We start from the raw sequence: 16,818 nt of genomic DNA, 5'->3' as shown, positions 1-16,818 counted from the left end.
CTGCCCCATCCCTGCTTTATCCCTGTCTGAGACAGATAATATAAACATACTGCCCCATCCCTGCTTTATCCCTGTCTGAGACAGATAATATAAACATACTGCCCCATCCCTGCTTTATCCCTGTCTGAGACAGATAATATTAACATACTGCCCCATCCCTGCTTTATCCCTGTCTGAGACAGATAATATAAACATACTGCCCCATCCCCGCTTTATCCCTGTCTGAGACAGATAATATAAACATACTGCCCCATCCCTGCTTTATCCCTGCCATATAGACAGATAATATAAACATACTGCCCCATCCCTGCTTTATCCCTGTCTGAGACAGATAATATTAACATACTGCCCCATCCCTGCTTTATCCCTGCCTGAGACAGATAATATAAACATACTGCCCCATCCCTGCTTTATCCCTGTCTGAGACAGATAATATTAACATACTGCCCCATCCCTGCTTTATCCCTGCCTGAGACAGATAATATTAACATACTGCCCCATCCCTGCTTTATCCCTGTCTGAGACAGATAATATTAACATACTGCCCCATCCCTGCTTTATCCCTGTCTGAGACAGATAATATTAACATACTGCCCCATCCCTGCTTTATCCCTGTCTGAGACAGATAATATTAACATACTGCCCCATCCCTGCTTTATCCCTGTCTGAGACAGATAATATAAACATACTGCCCCATCCCTGCTTTATCCCTGCCTGAGACAGATAATATTAACATACTGCCCCATCCCTGCTTTATCCCTGTCTGAGACAGATAATAGTAACATACTGCCCCATCCCTGCTTTATCCCTGCCTGAGACAGATAATATAAACATACTGCCCCATCCCTGCTTTATCCCTGTCTGAGACAGATAATATTAACATACTGCCCCATCCCTGCTTTATCCCTGCCATATAGACAGATAATATAAACATACTGCCCCATCCCCGCTTTATCCCTGTCTGAGACAGATAATATTAACATACTGCCCCATCCCTGCTTTATCCCTGTCTGAGACAGATAATATTAACATACTGCCCCATCCCTGCTTTATCCCTGTCTGAGACAGATAATATTAACATACTGCCCCATCCCTGCTTTATCCCTGTCTGAGACAGATAATATTAACATACTGCCCCATCCCTGCTTTATCCCTGCCTAAGACAGATAATATTAACATACTGCCCCATCCCTGCTTTATCCCTGTCTGAGACAGATAATATTAACATACTGCCCCATCCCTGCTTTATCCCTGTCTGAGACAGGAAATATTAACATACTGCCCCATCCCTGCTTTATCCCTGTCTGAGACAGATAATATTAACATACTGCCCCATCCCTGCTTTATCCCTGCCATATAGACAGATAATATAAACATACTGCCCCATCCCTGCTTTATCCCTGTCTGAGACAGATAATATTAACATACTGCCCCATCCCTGCTTTATCCCTGTCTGAGACAGATAATATTATCATACTACCCCATCCCTGCTTTATCCCTGCCTGAGACAGATAATATTAACATACTGCCCCATCCCTGCTTTATCCCTGCCTGAGACAGATAATATTAACATACTGCCCCATCCCTGCTTTATCCCTGTCTGAGACAGATAATAGTAACATACTGCCCCATCCCTGCTTTATCCCTGCCTGAGACAGATAATATAAACATACTGCCCCATCCCTGCTTTATCCCTGTCTGAGACAGATAATATTAACATACTGCCCCATCCCTGCTTTATCCCTGTCTGAGACAGATAATATTAACATACTGCCCCATCCCTGCTTTATCCCTGTCTGAGACAGATAATATTAACATACTGCCCCATCCCTGCTTTATCCCTGTCTGAGACAGATAATATAAACATACTGCCCCATCCCTGCTTTATCCCTGTCTGAGACAGATAATATTAACATACTGCCCCATCCCTGCTTTATCCCTGTCTGAGACAGATAATATTAACATACTGCCCCATCCCTGCTTTATCCCTGTCTGAGACAGATAATATTAACATACTGCCCCATCCCTGCTTTATCCCTGCCTGAGACAGATAATATTAACATACTGCCCCATCCCTGCTTTATCCCTGTCTGAGACAGATAATATTAACATACTGCCCCATCCCTGCTTTATCCCTGCCTGAGACAGATAATATTAACATACTGCCCCATCCCTGCTTTATCCCTGCCATATAGACAGATAATATAAACATACTGCCCCATCCCTGCTTTATCCCTGTCTGAGACAGATAATATAAACATACTGCCCCATCCCTGCTTTATCCCTGCCATATAGACAGATAATATAAACATACTGCCCCATCCCTGCTTTATCCCTGTCTGAGACAGATAATATTAACATACTGCCCCATCCCTGCTTTATCCCTGTCTGAGACAGATAATATTAACATACTGCCCCATCCCTGCTTTATCCCTGTCTGAGACAGATAATATTAACATACTGCCCCATCCCTGCTTTATCCCTGTCTGAGACAGATAATATTAACATACTGCCCCATCCCTGCTTTATCCCTGCCTAAGACAGATAATATTAACATACTGCCCCATCCCTGCTTTATCCCTGTCTGAGACAGATAATATAAACATACTGCCCCATCCCTGCTTTATCCCTGTCTGAGACAGATAATATAAACATACTGCCCCATCCCTGCTTTATCCCTGTCTGAGACAGATAATATTAACATACTGCCCCATCCCTGCTTTATCCCTGTCTGAGACAGATAATATTAACATACTGCCCCATCCCTGCTTTATCCCTGTCTGAGACAGATAATATAAACATACTGCCCCATCCCTGCTTTATCCCTGTCTGAGACAGATTATATAAACATACTGCCCCATCCCTGCTTTATCCCTGTCTGAGACAGATAATATTAACATACTGCCCCATCCCTGCTTTATCCCTGCCATATAGACAGATAATATAAACATACTGCCCCATCCCTGCTTTATCCCTGCCATATAGACAGATAATATAAACATACTGCCCCATCCCTGCCTTATCCCTGTCTGAGACAGATAATATAAACATACTGCCCCATCCCTGCTTTATCCCTGCCATATAGACAGATAATATTAACATACTGCCCATCCCTGCTTTATCCCTGTCTGAGACAGATAATATTAACATACTGCCCCATCCCTGCTTTATCCCTGCCTGAGACAGATAATATTAACATACTGCCCCATCCCTGCTTTATCCCTGTCTGAGACAGATAATATTAACATACTGCCCCATCCCTGCTTTATCCCTGTCTGAGACAGATAATATAAACATACTGCCCCATCCCTGCTTTATCCCTGTCTGAGACAGATAATATTAACATACTGCCCCATCCCTGCTTTATCCCTGCCTGAGACAGATAATATTAACATACTGCCCCATCCCTGCTTTATCCCTGTCTGAGACAGATAATATTAACATACTGCCCCATCCCTGCTTTATCCCTGTCTGAGACAGATAATATAAACATACTGCCCCATCCCTGCTTTATCCCTGTCTGAGACAGATAATATAAACATACTGCCCCATCCCTGCTTTATCCCTGTCTGAGACAGATAATATTAACATACTGCCCCATCCCTGCTTTATCCCTGCCATATAGACAGATAATATAAACATACTGCCCCATCCCTGCTTTATCCCTGTCTGAAACAGATAATATTAACATACTGCCCCATTCCTGCTTTATCCCTGTCTGAGACAGATAATATTAACATACTGCCCCATCCCTGCTTTATCCCTGCCTGAGACAGATAATATTAACATACTGCCCCATCCCTGCTTTATCCCTGTCTGAGACAGATAATATTAACATACTGCCCCATCCCTGCTTTATCCCTGTCTGAGACAGATAATATTAACATACTGCCCCATCCCTGCTTTATCCCTGTCTGAGACAGATAATATTAACATACTGCCCCATCCCTGCTTTATCCCTGTCTGAGACAGATAATATTAACATACTGCCCCATCCCTGCTTTATCCCTGCCTGAGACAGATAATATTAACATACTGCCCCATCCCTGCTTTATCCCTGTCTGAGACAGATAATATTAACATACTGCCCCATCCCTGCTTTATCCCTGTCTGAGACAGATAATATTAACATACTGCCCCATCCCTGCTTTATCCCTGTCTGAGACAGATAATATTAACATACTGCCCCATCCCTGCTTTATCCCTGCCATATAGACAGATAATATAAACATACTGCCCCATCCCTGCTTTATCCCTGTCTGAGACAGATAATATTAACATACTGGCCCATCCCTGCTTTATCCCTGTCTGAGACAGATAATATTAACATACTGCCCCATCCCTGCTTTATCCCTGTCTGAGACAGATAATATTAACATACTGCCCCATCCCTGCTTTATCCCTGCCTGAGACAGATAATATAAACATACTGCCCCATCCCTGCTTTATCCCTGTCTGAGACAGATAATATTAACATACTGCCCCATCCCTGCTTTATCCCTGCCTGAGACAGATAATATTAACATACTGCCCCATCCCTGCTTTATCCCTGTCTGAGACAGATAATATTAACATACTGCCCCATCCCTGCTTTATCCCTGCCATATAGACAGATAATATAAACATACTGCCCCATCCCTGCTTTATCCCTGTCTGAGACAGATAATATTAACATACTGCCCCATCCCTGCTTTATCCCTGCCTGAGACAGATAATATTAACATACTGCCCCATCCCTGCTTTATCCCTGTCTGAGACAGATAATATTAACATACTGCCCCATCCCTGCTTTATCCCTGTCTGAGACAGATAATATTAACATACTGCCCCATCCCCGCTCTATCCCTGCCTGAGACAGATAATATAAACATACTGCCCCATCCCTGCTTTATCCCTGTCTGAGACAGATAATATTAACATACTGCCCCATCCCTGCTTTATCCCTGCCATATAGACAGATAATATAAACATACTGCCCCATCCCTGCTTTATCCCTGTCTGAGACAGATAATATTAACATACTGCCCCATCCCTGCTTTATCCCTGTCTGAGACAGATAATATTAACATACTGCCCCATCCCTGCTTTATCCCTGTCTGAGACAGATAATATTAACATACTGCCCCATCCCTGCTTTATCCCTGTCTGAGACAGATAATATTAACATACTGCCCCATCCCTGCTTTATCCCTGCCATATAGACAGATAATATAAACATACTGCCCCATCCCTGCTTTATCCCTGCCTGAGACAGATAATATTAACATACTGCCCCATCCCTGCTTTATCCCTGCCATATAGACAGATAATATAAACATACTGCCCCATCCCTGCTTTATCCCTGTCTGAGACAGATAATATTAACATACTGCCCCATCCCTGCTTTATCCCTGTCTGAGACAGATAATATAAACATACTGCCCCATCCCTGCTTTATCCCTGTCTGAGACAGATAATATTAACATACTGCCCCATCCCTGCTTTATCCCTGCCATATAGACAGATAATATAAACATACTGCCCCATCCCTGCTTTATCCCTGTCTGAGACAGATAATATTAACATACTGCCCCATCCCTGCTTTATCCCTGTCTGAGACAGATAATATTAACATACTGCCCCATCCCTGCTTTATCCCTGTCTGAGACAGATAATATTAACATACTGCCCCATCCCTGCTTTATCCCTGTCTGAGACAGATAATATTAACATACTGCCCCATCCCTGCTTTATCCCTGTCTGAGACAGATAATATAAACATACTGCCCCATCCCTGCTTTATCCCTGTCTGAGACAGATAATATTAACATACTGCCCCATCCCTGCTTTATCCCTGTCTGAGACAGATAATAACCTCTAGCTACAGACACAAAATGCCTCTATACCTGTGACTATTACAGTGTGTGTTTTTGCACAATGTAAGCATTAACATAAATATTTTGACCTGTTCTGGAGAGGCACAGATGCATCATTACATTCAGATGTAGGAACATGTTTACCATTCATCCCTCTGAATGAGCATGTTGCAGCTGACCACAGCTTGTCTACTCCTGTGTTGCTACTATATACACTGCTCAAAAAAATAAAGGGAACACTTAAACAACACAATGTAACTCCAAGTCAATCACACTTCTGTGAAATCAAACTGTCCACTTAGGAAGCAACACTGATTGACAATACATTTCACATGCTGTTGTGCAAATGGAATAGACAACAGGTGGAAATTATAGGCAATTAGCAAGACACCCTCGATAAAGGAGTGGTTCTCCACAGACCACTTCTCAGTTCCTATGCTTCCTGGCTGATGTTTTGGTCACTTTTGAATGCTGGCGGTGCTTTCACTCTAGTGGTAGCATGAGACGGAGTCTACAACCCACATAAGTGGCTCAGGTAGTGCAGCTCATCCAAGATGGCACATCAATGCGAGCTGTGGCAAGAAGGTTTGCTGTGTCTGTCAGCGTAGTGTCCAGAGCATGGAGGCGCTACCAGGAGACAGGCCAGTACATCAGGAGACGTGGAAGAGGAGGGCAACAACCCAGCAGCAGGACCGCTACCTCCGCCTTTGTGCAGGAGGAGCACTGCCAGAGCCCTGCAAAATGACCCCCAGCAGGCCACAAATGTGCATGTGTCTGCTCAAACGGTCAGAAACAGACTCCATGAGGGTGGTATGAGGGCCCGACATCCACAGGTGGGGGTTGTGCTTACAGCCCAACATCGTGCAGGCATTTGCCAGAGAAGACCAAGATTGGCAAATTCGCCACTGGCGCCCTGTGCTCTTCACAGATGAAAGCAGGTTCACACTGAGCACATGTGACAGACGTGACAGAGTCTGGAGACGCCGTGGAGAACGTTCTGCTGCCTGCAACATCCTCCAGCATGACCGGTTTGGCGGTGGGTCAGTCATGGTGTGGGGGGCCGCACAGCCCTCCATGTGCTCGCCAGAGGTAGCCTGACTGCCATTAGGTACCGAGATGAGATCCTCAGACCCCTTGTGAGACCATATGCTGGTGCGGTTGGCCCTGGGTTCCTCCTAATGCAAGACAATGCTAGACCTCATGTGGCTGGAGTGCGTCAGCAGTTCCTGCAAGAGGAAGGCATTGATGCTATGGACCGCCCGTTCCCCAGACCTGAATCCAATTGAGCACATCTGGGACATCATGTCTCGCTCCATCCACCAATGCCACGTTGCACCACAGACTGTCCAGGAGTTGGCGGATGCTTTAGTCCAGGTCTGGGAGGAGATCCCTCAGGAGACCATCCGCCACCTCATCAGGAGCATGCCCAGGCGTTGTAGGGAGGTCATACAGGCACGTGGAGGCCACACACACTACTGAGCCTCATTTTGACTTGTTTTAAGGACATGACATCAAAGTTGGATCAGCCTGTAGTGTGGTTTTCCACTTTAATTTTGAGTGTCTTCAAATCCAGACCTCCATGGGTTGATAAATTTGATTTCCATTGATACTTTTTGTGTGATTTTGTTGTCAGCACATTCAACTATGTAAAGAAAAAAGTATTTAATAAGAATATTTCATTCATTCAGATCTAGGATGTGTTATTTTAGTGTTCCCTTTATTTTTTGAGCAGTGTATGTATATATATGTGTGTGTTGTTAATGTGCACGCATCAGCCTCATCCACTCATGCTCCTAAGGCTGATGAGACGGCGGCTTTTATACCCCGAGGACTATAATGCATGAGTTACTTACTGTGTAGTCATGTGCACTCGTGTGTACGTATGAATATGAACACTAGTGTGCGCATGCGCTCGTGTTGTCCGGGTGCGCTCATGCATGATGCAGATATGTATATGTCTAGTACATCCCAGAGTGTGTATGTGCAGAGTGTGTATAGTGTGTATGTTTGTGTATAGTGTGTATGTGTAGAGCGTGCGTGTGCAGAGTGTGTATGTGCAGAGTGTGTGTGTGCATGTGCAGAGTGTGTATAGTGTGTATGTTTGTGTATAGTGTGTATGTGTAGAGCGTGCGTGTGCAGAGTGTGCGTGTGCAGAGTGTGCGTATGCAGAGTGTGTATGTGCAGAGTGTGTTTGTGCTGAGTTCAGCAGACTAGGTTGGTTGAGTTGTGTTTCTCACCAGCTTCAGGTTTCCTTAGGGTTAGGGTTTATTTAACTAGGCAAGTCAATTAAGAACAAATTCTTATTTACAAACCCGGATGACATTGGGCTCGTTGTGCCCCGCCCTATGGGACTCCCAATCACAGCCGGTTGGATACAGCCTGGATTCGAACCAGGGACTGTAGTGACGCCTCTTGCACTGAAATGCAGTGACTTAGACCGCTGCGTCACTCGGGAGCAGCGTTGACTAGTGATGAGTGTGTTTTACCCTGCTACCCTGAGACTAAAGCCTCTCACCCCTCTGAAGATAACCCTCCCTCCAGCACCTTCTATCCAGCTCTGTACAGGATGAGAAGAGTCCCAGCCCACACCTGCTCTACCGGTCACACACACACACACACACACACACACACACACACACACACACACACACACACACACACACACACACACACACACACTCCATCCTCCCCCCTGCCACAGGCATCATCTGTGATTTCAATGGCCCTCATTAGTACCAGGCAGCATTGGATAGAATGCATCTCTCTCAGGGTATCTGGTCATAAATGACACTTAGTGAAACACACATCACATACCACACCCCAACAACACATCTCTCATGGCCAGGGGGACTGAATATGAAACAGAGTCATCATTTGTTTTACAATAAATGTGGCAAAAACAAATGGAGACATTAAATGTATTTCTATAGCTTCCGAAATGTATTTTAGTGGAGGAGTGCCAAGATGGAGGCACAGTGGCTTCAACACAGCACTCCTATCAGTCATCTAGTGTATATATAAATTATTGGTTTCATTGTGGATCTACAGTTTTTCAACTTTTTGAATGTGTGTATTTCAGTGCCAACGCGGTGAGCAGTCGGGACGGCCTGGACACAGAGACGGGCACAGAGTCCCTCCTGAGCCACCGTAGGGAGAGAGAGAGAGAACGTGCCCGGAGGAGAGCACGAGAGACTGAAAGTGAGTAACAATACACACAATTAGGATAACTACCTAAGTACAGTATGTGTGGTACTTTAACGCCAATAACACATCATCACAATATCATTACACATCATTTTAGCAATATACCCTGACAGTGCTGACATTGTTCAGTAACACCCCGAAAGGGTGGACTGTAAATAATGTCAAAACCAAATAAGAGGGTTCACCTTGGTTCAGATCTGCTGTTGACAGGTAAGTGGAACAGTTTGACCAAGATTGCTTTCGGCGCTTTCTCTCTTTCCCAAGAGACCGATCTTGTTTTTTCTTGAGTGCAATTCAGGTTCATGGTCAGAGGCTATTTTCCACCTGATGGTTTAACTTCAGGATCTGTGGGAGGAGTACTTTTCTTCCTATTATGACCATGTATAGCAGCTGGATGGGTGGTGGATGGATGGCCCCCCCAAAAAATAAAAAATAAAACTATAGCTGCCTCTCGGTTATTGTGGAGATTTGAAACCACCGTTGTATGTTTTTACTATTGGGAAACTATTCAAATAAACTCTTCTTTGTTGTTGCATATTTTATCCTTACTGCACGTACACATACAGTATCATGAATAATGGACATGGGAAAATGTCAGGAAACTCATACCAGTCTTGGTTAAGAAGAAATACTTCTGTCTTTATTTGTTGTTACTGTCATGGAAACATTTTGGCACTGAGCTCAGCAAAGAGTTCTAAAAAGGTCACTTGGAGAGGAGGGGGGCTTCCTCTGTCCTCCTACAGGGACCTTCCGCTATCCTCCTTCAAGGACCTTCCTCTGTCCTCCTTCAGGGACCTTCCTCTGGCCTCCTTCAGGGACCTTCCTATATCCTCCTTCAGGGACCTTCCTATATCCTCCTTCAGGGACCTTCCTCTGTCCTCCTTCAGGGACCTTCCTCTATCCTCCTTCAGGGACCTTCCTCTGTCCTCCTTCAGGGACCTTCCTCTGTCCTCCTTCAGGGACCTTCCTCTATCCTCCTTCAGGGACCTTCCTCTGTCCTCCTTCAGGGACCTTCCTCTGTCCTCCTTCAGGGACCTTCCTCTATCCTCCTTCAGGGACCTTCCTCTGTCCTCCTTCAGGGACCTTTCTCTGTCCTCCTTCAGGGACCTTCCTCTCGTCCCACCATTCTGTTGTCTAGAGAGTAAATAAGCACATTACATGTCACCTCTCTTTCTACACTGAATGTGTGCGGTGTAGTGCTTTGAGAAATATATTTTAAGATGGAACTTTGGACAATATCATTATTAGCAATTCTGATTCTTCCAATAATAGAAGTCACTCCTACTCATTTCCACCTTTACTCCTGTTTATACACTTCTCCTGGATCCGGTTCAACAGTGTGATGATGTTGGTGTCTATATTTACCATTCAACAACTACTGTAATGTGTCAGCCTACAGTCCCTGCTGTCTGATCCTCTGTTTCTCCTCTATCCATGCCCACAGCAGATAGAGCCAGAGACAGTCCTTTATCTCTTTATCTCATCACTCCATCTCTTCCTCCCCTGTTCTGCTGTTCACAGCAAGCCTGGCTGTGTGGATCCTGCAGCTCCAGGCTCATTAACCAAACACTCATTCATTTCTGTGGCTTAATTAGGATGAGCAAGATAAAGCATCAGGCTGGTTGGTACTGTAGAGACGAGAGAGCTGCAAAGTCTATGTGTAATACAGGGGCATGTGTGTACATGTGTGTACCTGCTGTCCTACTGGGAAACAAACTACAGAGCTGGAATCATGTAACCTATCTCTTCTCCTCTCACTACAACCTTTGTCTTTCTAGCCATGCTGTTAAGTTCTGATTTGAGAAAGTGAAAATAGGGCTGTGTGTCATGTCCCTGTGGCCCTCTCTAGAAATAGCAGCCAGTAGCAGCCCCTCTGTTGAAGGAGTAATAATCTCTCTCTCCCTCCCTCCCTCCCTCCCTCCCTCCCTCCCTCCCTCCCTCCCTCCCTCCCTCCCTCCCTCCCTCCCTCTTCCACCCCTCCTTCCATCTGGTTTCATTGCCTGCCGGCCTGCTAGTTAGTTAGTGCTAATTAAATGAGAGTGTCAGGGAACAGGGCATGTCCCTCATGGTGAACACACTGCTTCATGGCTCATAAAACTCTGCCCTACACTGCTCAATATAATCAAATTCAGGCTTTATTTGTTTAGAGCGCTACAATGCCAATTGTGGTCATTCAATCTGTGTCCTTGACTTAAAGGCCCATGCCCATCCAGCGACATGTAAAGTTATCCTGCCTGGCACTGGAGCAGTAGTATAGCAGGAATCCCCCTCTTTCTTTAAGTGCCACTGTGTCTGTGTGAATGCAGCCTGCTTTACAATGAACTGAGCAAGGTGAATCAGTGTTTTAACAGAGGTAAACGTATCTCTTGTTCTCTCGTTTCTGGCTGGAGGTATGTGAGAATGAATGGATGAATAATGCAGTGTTTGACAGGGTGAGGAGAGTGGACAGCTGGAGACTGAGCCCACAGGACACTGTGGAGATATGGGAGAATGAATGGATGAATAATGCAGTGTTTGACAGGGTGAGGAGAGTGGACAGCTGGAGACTGAGCCCACAGGACACTGTGGAGGTATGGGAGAATGAATGGATGAATAATGCAGTGTTTGACAGGGTGAGGAGAGTGGACAGCTGGAGACTGAGCCATCAGGACACTGTGGAGGTATGGGAGAATGAATGGATGAATAATGCAGTGTTTGACAGGGTGAGGAGAGTGGACAGCTGGAGACTGAGCCCACAGGACACTGTGGAGGTATGGGAGAATGAATGGATGAATAATGCAGTGTTTGACAGGGTGAGGAGAGTGGACAGCTGGAGACTGAGCCCACAGGACACTGTGGAGGTATGGGAGAGGATCTGTTTCAGGGCCACAAGCCTTTTAGCTGTGCTACCTGCTCTGGGAGATGAGGGGGGTAGTAGGTGAACTGAGACCCCTGTCTGTCTGTCTGGCTCTATCACGCGGTGGCTTTGGCAGGACTGTTATGACACCTACAATAGGTGTATTGACTCCAGAGTGGTTTTATGAATCACTGTATAATAGCCTAATCAAAATGTAGGCAGCAATAATCCAGAATATTTCTATTCAGTTAAACTGTATAGAGGTGAGCATTCCTTGATGTTTAAGATGCTTGGAACCTAGTGTTTAGCAACATTTTTTACTTTAAACATTTGCTATTTTGTGAAGTGTATTGTGATGAAGGCAGAGCATGAGCTTCGTGCTTCTGAGAGGCTTTGGCACTGTTAATCACCTGATGGCACCATCACCTGATGGCACCATCACTTGTGGCGGTTAGAGATATGCTCGTGCATCATATAAAATCCCATCAAATGCTGGGCAATCTCTCCGCGCTTTGGAATGCAGTTCTCTGATAGGTCAGAGAGAGATTATCAGACATTCAGTCGTGTGCCATGGGATGGGAGTGCGGGGTAGTATTTTCGCGCTACCAATTTGTTCAGTTTCTCAGTGCGTGGCACGAGACCACTGGCTCTCTGATCTGACTCTCCCGCGGTTGAGGTAAGATAATACAATTTGCTAATGGAACTGCTGTATAGGGTAGTTTGTAGTCCACTGGCTGTTAAATGGTAGATACGTGTGATGGAAATAAATGATTTAGGTCCTTTATTTTAGGTTAATGCAGGTTATTGTCTAACCTTTGCAGCAGTAAATTCAAAGGCAATCTGTAGCCTACCGACTATTATGTGATCAATCATTTTCACAATTTTAGATTTTGCAATACTAGTACAGAAATCCATTCTAGTAATGGCTGAACGAGGAAGTAACTAATATTACCATCATCCAGACGCTGACATTTTTTATTATAGATATCTTTTGTGCTTATGCCAGTATTTATTTTCCGATTGTGTAGACTACATTCTATTGAAGAGTTTGACTGTTTTGTGAATGGAGTAGCCTAAGTGAATGTTTTTTAGGCAGTCTAATAGATAGCGATCATAATGGTTTATCATATCCTACATAATCACCCACCTTATCATACCGTAATACCTTCATTTTAGCAGATAACGTATGACATTCCAACCCCTCTTTATGGCTCTAAAATCATGACATGAAAAAATCCTGATCCAATCTGAGTAATGGAGGATAGAAGGCAGCTTTGGCACTGAAGGCTTATAGTTCACAGCACAGTGTCCCAAAATAGAATAGGTTTGATTTATTGTTTTTGTATTGTTTGGTCAATGAGTATAGTAGTAGATGACATGTCAATGAATCGGGTGTATGCCAACCACAGTGCCCATGACTGTAAGAGTCACTCCAGTGTTAATCTGCTAAATTGTAATTATTTGCCTACCTCCTCATGCCTTTTGCACACAATGTATATAGACTCCCCTTTTTTTTCTACTGTGTTATTGACTCGTTTATTGTTTACTCCATGTGTAACTCTGTGTTGTCTGTTCACACTGCTGTGCTTTATCTTGGCCAGGTCGCAGTTGTAAAGGAGAACTTGTTCTCAACTAGCCTACCTGGTTAAATAAAGGTGTTCTCAACTAGCCTACCTGGTTAAATAAAGGTGTTCTCAACTAGCCTACCTGGTTAAATAAAGGTGTTCTCAACTAGCCTACCTGGTTAAATAAAGGTGTTCTCAACTAGCCTACCTGGTTAAATAAAGGTGTTCTCAACTAGCCTACCTGGTTAAATAAAGGTGTTCTCAACTAGCCTACCTGGTTAAATAAAGGTGTTCTCAACTAGCCTACCTGGTTAAATAAAGGTGTTCTCAACTAGCCTACCTGGTTAAATAAAGGTGTTCTCAACTAGCCTACCTGGTTAAATAAAGGTGAAATAAAATAAATAAAATAAAAAAAGAGTCAGACATTTGTAGAATTGAATAAGTCAGGATCCCTCGCTGTGAGACACCTGCCATTGACTGTGATGAGCAAAAAGGAGAACATATTATGTTGAGTGATTGTGTTACCTCTCTTCGTTTCACAGTATCTTTCTCCAAATTCACTTTTTTTTTGTTGGTCTTTTTCCACTGCCTTCATTGTAGATAAGGATTGGAGTCTGCCTGCCAGCAGCCTGTCATTGGGCAGAGAACCTGGTCCTTCTCACAGGGGTTGAGAGACAGACAGGAGCTGGGAGAGAGGGGACAGAGCACTACACAGACACCAGACAGTCTCAGTTTTGCACCTGAGACATACAGCTCTGCTGTTTATTTGTGTGTGTATGTGGTGCGTGTATGTGGTGCGTGTGAGTGTATGTGTGTGTGTGTGTGTGTATGTGCGTGCACACACTTTGGGCTGAGTCAGTAATGGGCACCACCACATTATTGGAATGTTTTGGTCGCTCGCAGAGAACGCAGGGTCAGCCACGCCCTTGCCGTTTTGCCAGAGCCTTCCAGCCAATCCGCTGTCACCCTGCTGAGACAGGACCCCTCCCCTGCCACTGTATGTATTGGGGGTAGATGTGGGAGAGAGGTGTTGGGAATTGGGGACACTGATGTTATTGTTTTGGTAGAACAGAGGTAGCTCTTATTTTACACTGCCAACTGATAATACATTAACTAAAGTCTATGGTATCATATTTGATGATACACTGCATAACGATGTTATTCACAAGTCCACTGAAACCTTTGTTTACCATACCATCACATACAGTAAGGTACGATGCCATGTTTACCATACCATCACATACAGTAAGGTACGATGCCATGTTTACCATACCATCACATACAGTAAGGTACGATGCCATGTTTACCATACCATCACATACAGTAAGGTACGATGCCATGTTTACCATACCATCACATACAGTAAGGTACGATGCCATGTTTGCCATACCATCACATACAGTAAGGTACGATGCCATGTTTACCATACATCACATACAGTAAGGTACGATGCCATGTTTGCCATACCATCACATACAGTAAGGTACGATGCCATGTTTACCATACCATCACATACAGTAAGGTACGATGCCATGTTTACCATACCATCACATACAGTAAGGTACGATGCCATGTTTACCATACCATCACATACAGTAAGGTACGATGCCATGTTTGCCATACCATCACATACAGTAAGGTACGATGCCATGTTTACCATACCATCACATACAGTAAGGTACGATGCCATGTTTACCATACCATCACATACAGTAAGGTACGATGCCATGTTTACCATACCATCACATACAGTAAGGTACGATGCCATGTTTGCCATACCATCACATACAGTAAGGTACGATGCCATGTTTACCATACCATCACATACAGTAAGGTACGATACCATGTTTACCATACCATCACATACAGTAAGGTACGATGCCATGTTTGCCATACCATCACATACAGTAAGGTACGATGCCATGTTTGCCACTGGGCTTCCTTCTGTAATAGTGAATCACTAGTAAATGCTTCCATGGCCCAGTTGGTCTCTGATATCAGCTCATTCAGCTCTGAGTTGTCTTTCACTGTGTCATTATGTAAAGTATGCCATTCAGCTGACTCTTTTATCCAAAGCGTTTAACAGTCTTGCGAGCGTACATTTTTTACGTATTGGTTGTCCTGGGATTAGAACCCACTATCATGGTGTTGCAAGAGCCATGCTCTTCTAACTTGAGCTACAGAAGACCACTGTGGAGTGACACATGCGTCCAAGATGTTCATGTGACCTTCTATCCAAGTGTTAACATTAGTTCTGTTGATATCTGACTGTTGATATCTGACCTGTTGTTTTGTCCCTCGTATCAACAGTCCCTCGAATCAACGGCCACTCTAAGTCGGAGCGCACAGCAAGGGACTCCGCCATGGGCTATGACAGTGCCTCAGTAATGAGCAGTGAGCTAGAGTCCAGCTCCTTCGTCGACAGTGAGGAAGATGAGGACGCTAGCAGGTAGATGCTCCCTCTTTCTCTCGCTCTCTTTATGTCATCTTCCTCTCTTTTCATCGGTGGTTCTGTACTAAATAAAATCACCATATCCCCTCTGCCCTCTTCCCCTTTCCTGCTCCAGGGGTGCTGCCCTGCGGCTGACCCTGTGCTGCTCACAACCTGCAGTGTATGTTGTGTGGTGGGGCTGGGTACTGTTATGTACAGAGAAAGATAGTTGCACACTCTATATATGCTCTCAGATATTGAATGTTTATTAAACACCCGTGTTTAGCACACAGTGTCTTCTTCAGGGTTTCCCTTGTTTCTGTATCATGGACCAATGTATATTGTATTGAGATGAATTGTGTCTCAGACTCAGCAGCTCCACGGAACAGAGCTCGTCCTCTCAGCTGATGCGCAGACATAAACGCCGCAGACGGAGGCACAAAGTGGCCAAAATAGACAGGGTGAGTTCCCCTCACAGGTTTTCCTACATCCCATGTGCCTGTGAAAAAGAAATAACCACAATGGTTATGTGAATATCTTTGTGACTGTTTTATCTGCCTCCCTCCTTTCCAGTCTTCGTCTTTCAGCAGCATCACCGATTCCACAATGAGTCTAAACATCATCACTGTCACACTCAACATGGGTACGGCTTTCCCCTTTTAATCTCTTTTCTCTCTGACTCTTTTTTTCTACTAAATATCATCAGAGTTCATAGTGTTTGATACAAATATCATCAGAGTTCATAGTGTTTGATACAAATATCATCAGATTTCATAGTATTTGATACAGATATCATCAGAGTTCATTTTGTTTAATACAAATATCAGAGTTCATAGTGTTTGATACAGATATCATCAGAGTTCATAGTGTTTGATACAAATATCAGAGTTCATAGTGTTTGATACAGATATCATCAGAGTTCATAGT

The 16,818-nt window shown here is 44.3% G+C and overlaps 1 protein-coding gene across 7 annotated transcripts in view; it reads left to right on the top strand.

The window, feature by feature from the left end:
- Positions 1–16,818, top strand: part of LOC110532465 (segment polarity protein dishevelled homolog DVL-1) — a 48,288-nt gene that overhangs the window by 11,998 nt on the left and 19,472 nt on the right. For 5 of the 7 annotated variants that reach the window (XR_005053301.1, XM_036988476.1, XM_036988475.1 and 2 more), the window contains exons 4-8: positions 8,935–9,053; positions 15,771–15,909; positions 16,028–16,072; positions 16,259–16,352; positions 16,465–16,534. Coding sequence is in view for 6 of the 7 variants with exons in the window: in XM_036988476.1 (XP_036844371.1) it covers positions 8,935–9,053; positions 15,771–15,909; positions 16,028–16,072; positions 16,259–16,352; positions 16,465–16,534 (467 nt within the window). In the remaining variant the exon portion in view is untranslated. The remainder of the gene's footprint in view (positions 1–8,934; positions 9,054–15,770; positions 15,910–16,027; positions 16,073–16,258; positions 16,353–16,464; positions 16,535–16,818) is intronic. The other 2 variants (XM_036988478.1, XM_036988477.1) reach the window with 1 other exon arrangement.

This window comes from Oncorhynchus mykiss, chromosome 9 (genome assembly GCF_013265735.2).
Source record: "Oncorhynchus mykiss isolate Arlee chromosome 9, USDA_OmykA_1.1, whole genome shotgun sequence".
Taxonomy (NCBI): Eukaryota; Metazoa; Chordata; class Actinopteri; order Salmoniformes; family Salmonidae; genus Oncorhynchus; species Oncorhynchus mykiss.
The sequence above is the reverse complement of the archived record's forward strand: the minus strand, read 5'-3'. Positions and strand labels throughout refer to the sequence as shown.